The following is a 14,403-nucleotide window of genomic DNA, read 5'->3' as shown; positions in this document are numbered from 1 at the left end:
ATAAATTGGAAAGCCAGTGGGAACAGGTAAATAAGAGGGAGGTGTCTACTCTCAGGTTAGATTAGGAAAACTGGTTTTAGGATGGGTTCATTCACCAAAAATGTAAACAGAGGAGGAATAGGTTTGGGAGAAAACATAAAGATAAGGACCCAAATATAATTAATATTACCTATGCTTAAATAATCTATGTATTTTTTTAGATAGAGACGGAGCATCTTTGAGAGGGAAATTCTATGTAATTGCACCACTCAAACAGCTTTGAATTCAGATGCTATAACCCCTTCGTCCCCTCCACCCAGTAAATTCATCACCATTCTTGGTTTAGGAATGTTTTAAAGATGCTTATTATTTGCAATATATTTGACAAAGTGAGTGGGACTTGGTAAACATGCTACCTTAAACAGAGCCTCTACCTAAGTGTGACATACATTTTCAATAGTCATTTCTTGGGCGTTTTTGCTCTCTAAAACCTAGCACAGATCAGATAATGGATAAGACATTGTGGTTAATGCAAATTACATGGAGACACACGAGTCAATTGATTCCTTAAGCCCTGCCAATTAAATTGAGCCTAAAATAAGTGGTTTTAACATTTGGTAAACGTTGATTTTCCTTGAAATCCAATCCTTGCAAAGCGGTAAGGACAAGGGTGGGGGTAGATGACACTAGGGAATAAGCCTCTGGCCGATTCCTCTTCTTTCCACACCCCTCCTTTTTCTCTTTGGCTTCTCAGATGACCAAGTCGTTTTCGAGTAGGGCCGCGGTGAACATCCAGCGAAAAGGGTTCTGATCTCTGCAATTCTATTTCCCTGCCCGTCACCTCCGGGACTGGAAACCCGGCATCCCAGATCTGGGACGCTCGGAGCCGCAGGAGGGGACCCCCGCACTATCCGCCCCGCCCTCCCAGCCCGGACCCAAGAAGCTCGGCCGCCCAGGCAGTCCGTCCGGGGCGGTCCTCCGGGGACGCCGCCGGCTCCCGAAGTCGTCTCCCATTGGCCTTCGGGGGAACGGAAGCCGAAGCGGAGCAGTGAACCCGGAAGTACTTCGCGGCGGAGGCCCGGGCGACTCTTTTGAATGGAATCGGGCTGATTCATCGCCGGTTTGCGGAGCCAGATCCGGGCCGAGTCTGACCCCCTGCCGCCGCCCCGCCGCCTCCGCGTCACCGCAGCGGGAAGACCAGGGTCCAGGCCGCGGACCCTCGCCCGCCCTCAGGTAAGACGGGGAAGGCCGGCCCCGGAGGTCGCGGAGACAGCGCGCTAGCTAGGCCGCGGCCGCCCCGCGCTTTCCTGAGTCACGTTGCCCAGCCGAGCCGCCGCTGGAGGCCCGGGCCCTGACGAAGGGCTGGCTGCTCGGGTCTGGGGCAGAGTTAGGGCTGGGTGTTTCCTCCTCCTCCCGGTGCTTCTCCCGAATTCACATCCTGGGAACCTCTCCTTACTAGACGGGGGGAACCGGTGTTCAGGGCCTCCGTTTGTGCTCCGTTGGTAGTGACTCCTGTTTTGAAAAGCAGACAGAGGAAACAAAGGAGAGAGAAGAAAATTAATTTTCTAATTGAGTGCATGTTGGCTTGATCACTTGTCCTTCCCATAGCTCTGGACGCTTAGTGTTCGGTTTTTAGCTCCCTTCAAAAAACCAACAAAAAACCCCAGAGATTCACTGGTTTTTCATCTTGAAAATCTGCAAAAACAATGTGCGGTTACTCCTGCTTTTTAAATTACTTTTAACTTAACTTTCAGTGAGTAGTTGTTGGGGAATTGATTACATTTCCTGTTTTTCAGTGAAGTAGACATCAGCTTCTGTGTGTTACCTCTTAATTTTGCTGGGGGACGTTACTTCATTTCAGTCAAAAAGAAGAAAAATGTAAGCTTTTTGTAAGAATCAGAATATGAATCTGGCGACCGGATGTAAAAGTTTTGGAATTAAAATGGTACCCAAAGTTGATCAAGGTTTCTTGGAAGAGGCAGGAAAGGGGCTTTAAAAATTAGCGTAGAAATATAATTCTAGGGCGAAAATAATTTTTTTTTCACTGCTCACAAAAGTGTGTTTTTAGGGCTGCTGACTCAATGTTTATGGGGAAAGCAACAAGACAATCATTGATAATGTTGAAATAACAAACAGGAACTGAATACAATTTTAGTGGAGATGATGAACATAATGGTGACCTTCATGTAAGCCTACCAATCTTCAAAGTTTAAATTATTTGGTTCAAACAAATTGTATGGTGTTTTGTGCATTTGAAGAGATTAAGACATAGTCGCTCAGAATTAACTAGTTAAAATATGTTTAGTGAAGTTTTATTTAATGAAAAGTCTGAATATTGTCTTAAACTTGTCCCAGAACAAAATTACTCTGGCCAGTGGAAGAAAGATTTCATGATCTTTCAATGAAGCCTCACCTGTTGAATTTAGGAGACTTTTTTGCTTTGGGTGTTTAGATAATACTATATTGCTGTTCTAATGGAAAAGCTGAATTTTAACTTCGCTGACATGGGTTCATTCTCTTTTTATACTGGTCGTGTAAACTGCGTTTAGTTTCCAAGTTCAGAACCCGTGTGTGCAAATCAGTACCAAGAAGCAATGGTGCTTTTTTTTTTTTCTTTTCAATTTCAATAGAAAGCAATGTCCATTTCATAAATCAGTGTCCACCTGTGGTAGCCTTACTTGGATACTCATGTGGTTTCTTACTCATGAACTTGTCAAATACCCTGTTTCTTGCACTTATTTGACATTCATATTCTGTTTTGTGACACTTTCATGTCCCCACTTGTAAAATGAGAATTGGATTCAATAATATTTTCCAGCTCTAAGATAATAATATAGTAAAAACAACAAAAGTTATTGAGTACCTATGATGTTCCAGGTACTCTGTTAGGTGCTCTGTATTTATTCTTGCAACAGATTTGCAATGTAGTTGGTCCCATTTGGTTTATAGTCTAGAACAGGGGTGGGGAGCCTTTATTCTGCCAAGGGCCATTTGGATATTTATAACATCATTCTCAGGCCATACAAAATTATCAACTTAAAAATTAGCCTGCTATATTTGGTCAAACATTTAATTAATTCAGCCCTAATGCCTTGGCAGACCAAATTATTTTGAGGGCCTTATATGGCCCGGGGACCGGACATTCCCCCACCTCTGGTCTAGAAGAAGGCACTGTATCTTCTTCCAGATCCTGTAAGGAGTAGGTATTGAATCCGGGGTTCAAATCTAGGTTTGATTGGCTGCAGAGCCTGTCAAGCTCTCTCTATTATGCTGTCCTTTCACTTTATGTATTTTTCATGGGTTTATATCATGCCTTCCCAGGTAGATTGTAAATTTTTTTCAGTGCAAGTCACTAAGTTTCTTAGTGGCTCTATTTTTGTATTACCTTATAAACATGGTGGTACTTAATAACTGTTTTACTTGAATGCCGTAATTAGGAGACACCACAAGAGATACTTATGATAATTCTATCCACACTCTGTTCTGAAGGGGGAGAATCTTGCTTTCAAAATCCTGTTTATATAATTAACTTTAATGTTGACTCTTTGTAGTTCTTCCACTGAAGAAAGCCCTTAAGAATGTGAAAGAAGTTCCTAATTACTTTCCACAAATCAGAGTGGAGGAATTAGAAATACAGTGAGATCACAAATGTGGAGTAGTTTTAAAAGCATTTAGCATCATTCTGCGAAATAATAGTATTTAACTGCATGGGTTGGGGAGTAAAAAAGGAAAATGAGAAACGTAATAGTAAACCCAAACAGCTAAGGGCTTCGTGATTTTGTTTGAATTTTATGAATTAAATAGAGGCCCGGTGCATGAAATTCTTGCACTGGGGTGGGGGTGGGGGGGTGCAGGGAATCCCTCAGCCTGGCCTGTGCCCTCTCGCAGTCTGGGAGCCGTTAGTCGGACATCCTTAGCACTGCTGGGGAGGAGGGAGAGGCTCCCGCCACCACCATGAGCCCAGCTTCTGGCTGAGCAGTGCTCCCCTATGGGAGTGCACTGACCACCAGGGGGCAGCTCCTGCATTGAGCGTCTGTCCCTGGTGGTCAGTGCGTGTCATAGCGACCAATCATTCTGCCGTTCGGTCAATTTGCATATTAGCCTTTTATTATGTAGGATTGAGATACCAGAGGCTCTTGTGAAAAGATTGAAAGGTAAAAAAAAAAAAAAATCACATTCTGCCCGGCTGGTTTGGTTGAGTATCGACCTATGAACCAGGAGGTCATGTTTTGATTCTGGTCAAGGCACATGCCTGGGTTGTGGGAATCGATCCCCAGTAGGGGACATCATTGATGTTTCTATCTCTCTCTTTCTCTGAAATCAATCAAAATATATTTTTAAAAAATTATCACATGCTTAATCAAGATTAAGATAGTTTTGGAGCATCTGTTTTTTTAAGTCCACTAATGGTTCTATAAACTTCCTATAAATATTTGGGAATGATGTATTTTAATTACATCATGAACATTATCTAACTATATCAGGTTCTAATCAGATATTAACTCAGGAGATGAAAAATGGAAAATTAATAACCTTTTGAAAATAATAATACTTTACTGTTTTTACTAATTAGAATACATTACTATGTGTGTGGCATAATACATGTAGCTAAACACTTTATTCATATTATCTGACCATATTTTAAGTAAAGTTAATCATATCATGAATGAGCTCTTGAGTCCTCCACCTTTTGATAGGTGTAAAAACTTGGTTTAGAACCATAGACCTTTTAGGTTGCTTTTATTTTTAAGAATTGGAAGAATTCTCTTTTATAGTGTAACACTTGAATTTTATGTTTTTATTGTGTAGCACTTTAATTTTATGAATCCCTTTGCTAAATTCTTCAAAATGCAGATCCCTTCTCTCCATTGTGATTCATTTAGTACTGTGAAATATCCAGTAATTTTGTTTGTTTGTTTGTTTGTTTTTTAAGTATATTTTAAATTATTTCAGAGAGGAAAGGAGAGAGAGACAGAAATATCAATGATGAGAGAGGACCATTGATTGGCTGCCTCTTGCACACCCCCTACTGAGGATACAGCTTGCAACCTGGGCATGTGCCATTACAGGAATCAAAACCATAACCTCTTGGTTCATAGGTTGATGCTCAACCACTGAGCCATGATGGCCAGGCTACCCAGTATTTTAAAGATCCCTATGTGGCACACTATGTGGGAAGTAGAATCTGTGTTGGATGAACTGTAGCTATGCTCATAGGATAATAGTGCTGATGACAGCAGTTAGCATTCATGGTTTACTTACTATGTGCCAAACATGTTAAATGTATGTCCATTGTCTTCTTTAATCTTCAAACAACTCTATGAGATGGATGCTGCCATTATCTCCATTTTGCAGATGAGGAAACTGAGACTGAGAGAGGTTACTGACCCAAGGACACAGAGCTAATAAGTGTTAGACCTGGCACTTGGACTACAGAGTCATAGCCTTTAACCCTCATATACCAATTTACCATCTGGGTCCAGTGTACCTTCTAACATTTTTTACACCTTTAAGTCATGAATAATGTACAGAAGTAAAAATAAAGAGATAGTAAAAAAAAACCCAACTATTTTAGAAATGTTAAGTTTAAACATAGAAAATACAAATTTTTATTCCATATTCTCTTGATTTTTGAAGGCACATGTATCTGAAATGGACAACATCGTTTGAATGTAATTAACTGCTCATCATCCACCTGGTCTATATCTATCTTGTAAAGTTCAGTTCCACATTTTAAATACCTCTCTAAATGGGCTCTAGCTTATGATTTCTTCAGTTCTTCTTGCACTTGCAGTACTTGGTATGTGTGTTAAATATACATAACCTAAAGTTTACCATTTTAACCGTGTTTAGGTGTACAGTTCAGTGGTATTAAGTACATTCACTTTGTTGTGCAACCATCACTACCATCTATCCAAAAATTTTCATCTTCCCAATTGCAATACTTTTGCAAACAAACATTGAAAGTTCTTAATTTGGTGGAAGAGAGGATGGTCATCATCTTTGCTTGCAAACATTTTTATTTTTAGATATATAAACACCAATTAGAGTTAGTCCAATCATTTATTTCCATTGGTACATTATCTATTTCCTTTCAATCACCTTTGTGTTACACTTCAGCATTTGTTCACATATGAACTGTATCAACATGATAAAAAGTAAAAGAGCTCAGGAGGTCACAGTTTGATTCCTGGTCAGGGCACATGCCTGGATTGCAGGCTCAATCCCCAATAAGGGGGGTGCAGGAGGGCTGATCAGTGATTCTCTCCATCATTGATGTTTCTAACTTCTTCCCTTTCTCTGAAATCAGTACAAAAATATATTTTTTAAAAAGGTAAAAGAATATACATTTCGTTAGCTAAACAGGTTCTTGTAAAATAGTATGTGATAAAGTTCTTGTTGAATACCTAACTGGATGAAAATGTCATATTTCTGTTTTGTTCTTATAAATATTGTTGTTTGTTCACTTATCCTTTTAAGAAATAATTTATTGAGGTGAAATTTACATAACATAAAATTAACCATTTTAAAGTGAACAGTTAATTCAGTGTCATCTAGTACATTCACAATGCTGTGCAACTACAACCTACCTAGTTCCAAAACATTTCCATCATTTTAAAGTAAAATCTGTTACTTTAAACCTGTGCAATAGTTTCTCCATTTTACTTCCTTCACCAAGCTCCTGGCAATCTTCTATCTCCATATGTCTCTCTGGATTTATATATTTTGAATATTTCATATAAGTGGAATCATATAACATGTGACCTTTTGTACATGGCTTCTTTCACATAGCACAATGTTTTGAGCTTCATCAACATTGTAACATGTATCAGTACTTCATTTCTTTTTATAGCTGAATAATATTCCATACCATTGCTTGTATATACAGTGCTAGAATTAGTTTATTTTTTCTTTGATTGACACTTGAGCTGTTTCCATTATTTGGCTATTGTGAATAGTAATGCTATACATATGCATGTACATGTACTTTTGAATACCTGTTTTCACGTCTTTGGATGTATATCTAGGAGTGGAATTGCTGGGTCATATGGTAATTCTATGTTGAATTTTTTGAAGAGCTCCCAAACAGTTTTCAGCACTCATTGGTTCTTAAGTTTGAGAAAATGAATCTAGGGTATTGTCAACTGAAGATGCATGATCTGAGATTTTGTTTCTATCAGTGGTTCTTAACTGGGAGTGATTTTGCGCTTTCAGAGTGCATATGGCAATGTCTAGAGACATTTTTTATTATCACCACTGGATTGGTGCTACTGCATCTAGTGGGTTGAGGCCAGGGGTACTGCTAAATATCCTATAATACACAAGACAGCCCCCTACAACAAAATTATTTTGTTCTCATCATCAATATCAATAGTGCGCCCCCGCCCCCCAACTCATGGCTTATACCATCAGTTTTATTGTCTTACTAGAGGCCCAGTGCATGAAAATTCATGCACTGGAGTGGGGGGTCCCTTAGCCCGGCCTGCCCCCTCTCATAGTCCGGGAGCCCTCAGGGGTGGGAGGTGACCTGGCGATCAGGGGAAGGTGATGCCCCCATCACACCTCTGCTGCTGCCACTGCCGGCAGCGCAAGGCCCGGCCCTGGTTACCTGAGCCTCAGGTGGCCCTGAGCAGCTGGGCAGCCGCTATCTGCGGCTTGCCTGCACCTCCGGCCGCACCGTGTGCCTGCTACCCCTCCTCCCCCCTCTCTCCGGAAGTGCTGAAAGGACTAGGGGACTCCGGCGGGGCTGAGGGGACTGGGTGCTGCCATCTTTGTGACAGTCAATTTGTATATTCCCTCTTTATTAGATAGGATTAGAAAAGAGTGCTGTTACGTCTTTCATTACATTCATCTTGTGATTCTCTAATAATTGTGAAGCTTTGTTTCTTAGTCAATTATGGAAACTTCTAATTCTCAATTGTGTTCAATGAAAACTAAAAAAAGACTATAAAGATAATGTCTCTAGTCTTTTATATCTTTTTGAAAGGTGAAGCAAAGCTTTGGACAGCACAATAAAAACTAAAGAATGATGTAGTAACTGTAATGTGTTTCATGATTGCTTCATTTTGGATGATGGTTGTCATTCTTACATTTTCATGTTATTGTAGTCTTTTTGGCATAATTGGGAATAATGGATTAAGAAACGATGAACTTGATTTCTAGGATAATGAACAGCAAATTTCAAGATATAGGACAAATAACATAATGATTCCATAATGGATCATAGATTTGTAATAATGTTGCAGTGGACCTATATGGTAATTACACAATCAAATGAATTTTGTTCTACTTAAAAATATAAGTAAATTTTCTCTTTGTTTGTTGAAATACATCCCAAAAGACTAAAAGTCATAAAATGACAATTTTTACATATAACTAGAATTGTTAAAAAACAAACCCTAGGAGGGAAAGGGGGGGAAAGGAGGGATGGGAGATATCTATAATACTATCAACAACTGAAAAATATAATAAAACTATATTGGAAAAAAAGATGCAGTGGGCCTGGGGTAAGGCACTGGAATATGCATTTTGAAAAAAAGAAAGAAGGAACTCTTACCTTTTTCAGCACTATGGATGGACTTGGAGATTATAATGCTAAGTGAAATAAGCTAGTCAGAGAAAGACAATTACAATATGATCTCACTTATATGTGGAATCTAATGAATAAAATAAAACCAGAAGCATGGATACATGGAATAGACCGACTGCTTTCAGAGGGGAGGAAAATAGGGGACTGGATAAAAGAAGGTGAAGAGATTAGCCAAAGAACATATATGTATAATCCATGGACACAGACAACAGTGTGGTGATGGCCAGAGGGAAGGGGGAAAGGGAACTGGGTGAAGGTGGGTGGGGGTGGGGGGTGAATGGGGACATATGTAATAATGTCAACAATAAAGTTATAAAAAATACATATAATTAAAAAAAAACACCCTTAGAAACAAAATTTTGATATAGGATTAATCATTATGCTCTATAGCTCCCCAGGATATTTCATTCTATACCTTCTGGAAATGGTAATTAAAAATTTAATTTCTATTTCATTTTTAGTAATTTTGCTTCTTGTAAAACACTTGTTATATTTTCCTTTTTAGTTCTCAAAATTATATCATTTCATTTACTTTTTTTTTTTTTTTTTAGGAGAGAGAAAAAAATACTTCAAAAAAAATCATAACTGCCAGTATTAGTAATAGCTTGACTTAAGAAGAAACTTGTCGAAGTCAACAAATTGAAGCTTAACACCACAGGAGTTGTAGTTACTGACCAGGTGAGAATTAAGAATGGATTTTACTCTTACATATTCTTTTAGGAAATGACATAAGAATGTTATGAAAATATATCATTTTTAACACATATCAAATTATAAATCAGATAACCAAATTTAAGGGCTCATGAAAGCATTTTTGTTTTAGTTTGCTTTCTATAAACTTAAAAATAGTGGTGTGATTTAGAACATTTATCAATATTTTTCATTTCCAAATGTTGGTATATTTTTAGATCTGATTATCTTATCTTAAGTGTTTTAGTTTGTTAAATATTATTTCCTGTTTGCTGAGACATCTAATTTTGCTCAAAACACAAATTTGACCTGCCAGATTTTCTTTCCCTCCGCTCCCCACATTGCTCATGTATATTCACAGCATCTGGAGTCTGTGTAAAGTCATCAGAAACAACATAGGGAATAGATAAACTGAACACAGCTGGGAATCGACTTTGGCCTGGAATAGATAGAGTATATTCTATGTTGTTAGTTTTTTTTTTGTTTTGTTTTTTTTAAATCCTCACTCAAGGATATGTTTGAGAGAGGAAAAGGTGCGGCGGAGAGAAAGAGATAAATATCCATGTGAGAGAAACATTGCTTGGTTGCCTCCTGGGGATCAAGCCTAAAACCTAGTATGTGCCCTGACCGGGAATCAAACCCACAACCTTTGGGTATATGGGATGACACTCCAACCAACTGAGCCACCCAGCCAAGGTGTGTTACTACTTTTTTTTCCATTTGCATTTAAGTTTATAAGCTTGAAATGGTTCCCCCCCAAAAAAGTTTTTCCTTTGATAATATATTCTAGAAAAATGTCTTTTATATTTTAAAATATATAGGTGTTTTCCCCCCCATCTATAGCCTTTTAAAAAATCCTATATATTGAATGCCAGATTTGAGTTGAAGAATTTTAATGAAAATTTGATGGAGATTTTATTTGTAAATATTGCCATTAGGAGTATGAGTTAAGGTTGTAAAGCAGAAATTTGTCTGGGCTATCAAGTTTTCATATATGCCTTTTCATTTTTTTTAAGGAGTTTATTTGTTGTGAATCTCACAAACTTATGCAGTGAAAGCTGGATACTAAAGTATATGATTTAATTTCTATAGAATTCAAAAATAGCAGAACTAGTCTATGCTTTTAGAAGTTGGAATTCTACATTGTGGGGTGGTAGAGACTGGGAAGGGGGCATGAGAGGTGTTCTTAGGTGCTGATTATGATCTGTTCCTTCATCTAGGTCAGGAGTGGGGAACCTTTTTTCTGCCAACAGCCATTTGGATATTTATAACATTATCCGAGGACCATACAAAATTATCAACTTAAAAATTAGCCTGCTAAACGTTTAATTAACTTATCCCTAATGCCTTGGCAGGGCCAGACCAAATGATTTCTCAGGCCTTATATGGCCAGATGTTCCCTACCCCTGATTAGGTGGTAGTTATGGGAGTGTGGTCACTTTGTGAAAATTCCATGGTTTACTCATTTGTGTGCTCTTCTATATGTGGACTTGAGTAAAGTTTGCATTGTTCTATATATGGACTTGAATAAAGTTTGCAGTGCTAACATTAAATACTAGAGGCCCAGTGCACGAAATTGGTGCACGGGTAGGTCCCTAGGCCTGGTCGGTGATCAGGGTCAATTGGGGCCTTCCGGCTGTGGCCTCCCTTCCCTGGCTGTGTGCTGCTGGCCAGGGCCTCCCTTCTCCAGCTGCCGGCTGCCGGCTGGGACCTTCCTTCGTTCCGCGCCATCCCCTGGTGGTCAGCGCACGTCATAGCAAGCGATAGAATGCCTGGTCTCCCGGTCGAACTCCCTTGGGGACACGTTGCATATTAGCCTTATATATATATATATATAGAGAGAGAGAGTCTTATGATTACATTGTTAGGATTCAACAAACATGATTAAGCAATAAAGTAATGATCATTAAGTACATTATTTTTAATATGTTTTGATTGATTTTAGAGAAGAAGGGAGAGGGAGAGAGAGAAACATGGATTGACTGCCTCCTGCAGGCCCCCTACTGGGGATCAAGCCCCAAACCTGGGCATGCGCCCTGACCTGGAATCAGCCAACAACCTCTCAGTTCATGGAACCAACTGAGCCACAGGGCCATAAGTACATTACTGCATTTCAATTTGTATAGCACTTTTCACTTTTAACTAGTAAAATGATACGGACAAATGACTAAATGAATCTGTTAGCATTTAACTTATATTTGTAGTAATACCATTTTCTAAAGCATAAGAAAAAGAGAAATTGTAAGGCATATTAGCAAGTAGAAAAAAATGCTTTATTCTCATCTTTAAGTATTTAGTGGTACTAGATATGAATTTGTATAACTTGATTACTCCTTTATGTGTATTTGAGGCCTTGCTTTTTTTTTTTTCCTTTCAGTTTTTTGTGTGAAATTTCTAGGCTTATCAGAATGTCTTCTGTTGTTATTCCAGATATAAAAAAAAACCACACAAATCAGATTGATATTTCAAAATTAATCCTCTCTATATTGATTAACTTTAAGATTATAATTGAGAACAGCAGCTGAATATCCTTAGCAAAAAAGGGCATATCTCCACAATATATGAAATAACACAAAACATCTGTGTAGGTTGTAAAACACTATCTTACTGCATTTAATGTTTACTTTTAATATTCCTTTTAGTATAATGAGTTCATTTTTCAAAAGCCTTTGATGCTAATTCAGAGATCCATAATCTGCTCACAATGTCTTTCACATGTAGTTTTGATGATAACTGACAAGCTGTAAGTTAATTAGCACAGAACTTACTAATGAGGATGTTAAAATTTAATTTTAAAAGTGAGGATTTTTATTTGTACACTCTGGACAAATGGGAGAAAATTCAGTCATACATATAAGCATTTCAGGCACTTTTTCCTTATTCAGGTACTTTTATTAGATAACAATAAAAAATATAATTAACTTAATGATAGCAAAGTTTTGAAATTATTCTAGGATTGCTTGTCTTTAAAACTGGGGATAACCCAAAACCAAAGCAGTAAAATAAGGTCTGTTAATTAGCATGGAAGACAGCTTCTTGAATTAATATGTGGTGTTAATTAACAGGAAGTCTGATGTTGTGTTGTAATTACCACCAATATTTTTGACATACTGAGTGACTGAAGGTGAATTACATAGATAGCAATTGAGTAAACACTTTTGTGCTTAGAAACGTTTTCCTTTGTTTCTGTTTTCTAGAAATATGGACAGACTTCTTAGACTTGGAGGAGGTATGCCTGGACTGGGCCAGGTTAGTACACAGACTCTCAGTATTTCTTTGTGTGTAAACTGCAAGCTTTTTTCTAGTTATCCAGAGAAAGAAATCACTCCCAAGAAAATCACCTCATAGGTAACATTATGGTAAGAAGCTTACCTAATATGGTTGCTATATTTAAACACTAAGTAACATGTGGAGAACATTTTCTATTACCTTAATTTAATTTTTGCTTAGTAATAAGAATGTTCTCTGTTTGCTTTGATTTAAAATTTGGGGATATGTGAGATTATCAAACTTGACTTTTAGTAAAAAAGGGACTCAAAATACCTAGTTTGGGGGTTTACAATGTAGACTTTAGAAGTAACACATGAAAAAGTAAACATCTCTTGGTAAGATCCAGAAAACTGATCTCTAGAACATTGGTATGTGTAATTTTAAGACTGATAAATTCTTGTTAGTAATTACGATACATGGATGAATTGATAAGTAATCCCTCTTTTTTCTTTAAATCTGGTACAGATTATTTTTTTACATTCTTATTAAAATTAAGTGCATTTTCGGTTGTTTTACATTATCATTTGTCTTGTTCCATGCTGTTGGACAAATGACCTCTTCATAGATTTCTATCTCAGGGTATTCTATATACTTTCAGTTAAAGAAGAAATTTCTGCCTCTTTTGAGTTCTACACTAATTATCTTTTCAGTCCTCTGTTAGCAAGAGAGATGACTATGTGTTGTTCCTTCCTTTTAAGTAATGGATTGTTTTATTTTGGGGGAATATTTTTATAATCCACCTTTAGTATCCCTTTACCTCATTTCCATATCATTATCGATGACTTTGTCTTCCTTCATACAAAGCAGTCTATTTTGTGTAAGAAACACTTGTGTTTGAAATTTCATGAAATTTTCAGTGTTTTAGAGGCAATTTTTCAACAATGGTTTGATTGGATCTATCATGATTTATGACATTTTTTAGACAATTGAAATCATTTTGTGATTCTATATTGCATCCTTGCATAGCCTTAGGTTATTTTTGTTTACTTTCGTTAGTTTTAAATATTCTCATGTTTCTCTACTATCAGCCTGGTTCTCCAATTTTGTAAGACGAAATCCATTTTCTTAACAGGCCTAAGCATCTCTGAAGTTGACCCTTCCAAAGCTGCTTCTGTACTTTTGTAAACATTCTAGATAGCTTCTAGAATTTCCCTAACTTTTTCTGCTATTAACAATAACAATGTTGAGACTTATACAGTTGTCAGAAATGAGCGAGGTGGTGTATAGGTACTACAAATTTACCTGCAAATTATAGGTAAGAATGTTGCCTTAGTAGAATTCTTAAGGGAAGTTGTATCAAATTTAAATATCAAAATGACTTTCCTTGAGCATTAAATGCAATAAATTATGTATCTGTGCTGGGAAATTATTGGATGTGAAATAATGGTTTTACTGACCACAAATTGAGCTACAATCATATCTCAGTGACCACCAAACTTTTGCATTAAGTGGAAAACTATGTTGTTCATTAACCTCTCTTTGCTTTGTGATAATTTAATTAGCCCTTGGGTCCTCAGGTTTTTTTTTATTTGAACTTAAAAATACATTACTTAAGAATCTGTCATTTCATGTATGCTTTTCACCTGGCCAATTAGATGACAAACTATCAAGGAAATAATTTGTGGGGGTTCTTACTTCTGTAATATCTCTTTTATAAAAAACTTTTCCCTAAAATTTTATTTTACTCTTGTTCTAGACCAAGCATGTCAAACTTGCGGCCCCTGAGCCGCATGCCTCATTTATTTGGCCCGTATTAGCCTTTGATTTTGACATGCTTGTTCTAGACTAATTTGTTATATACTTACTATGTTACTTCTACAACATGAAATGTTAAGTGCATTGTCTTTTAATAAACAGGAATTAAACATTAAATG

General features: G+C 37.4%; 1 protein-coding gene across 1 annotated transcript in view; it reads left to right on the top strand.

Annotated features, from left to right (window-relative positions):
- Positions 1-975: 975 nt before the first annotated feature.
- The window catches only part of PSMD14 (proteasome 26S subunit, non-ATPase 14), an 88,879-nt gene continuing 75,451 nt past the window's right edge, over positions 976-14,403 (top strand). The window contains exons 1-3 of the mRNA XM_079782069.1: positions 976-1,212; positions 9,121-9,247; positions 12,457-12,508. Coding sequence (XP_079638195.1) covers positions 12,461-12,508 — 48 coding nt within the window. The 5' untranslated portion in view covers positions 976-1,212; positions 9,121-9,247; positions 12,457-12,460. The remainder of the gene's footprint in view (positions 1,213-9,120; positions 9,248-12,456; positions 12,509-14,403) is intronic.

The sequence above is a fragment of the Cnephaeus nilssonii genome (assembly GCF_951640355.1).
Source record: "Cnephaeus nilssonii genome assembly, chromosome: 10".
NCBI classification, from domain to species: domain Eukaryota; kingdom Metazoa; phylum Chordata; class Mammalia; order Chiroptera; family Vespertilionidae; genus Cnephaeus; species Cnephaeus nilssonii.
This window is presented reverse-complemented; position numbering and strand designations above follow the sequence as displayed.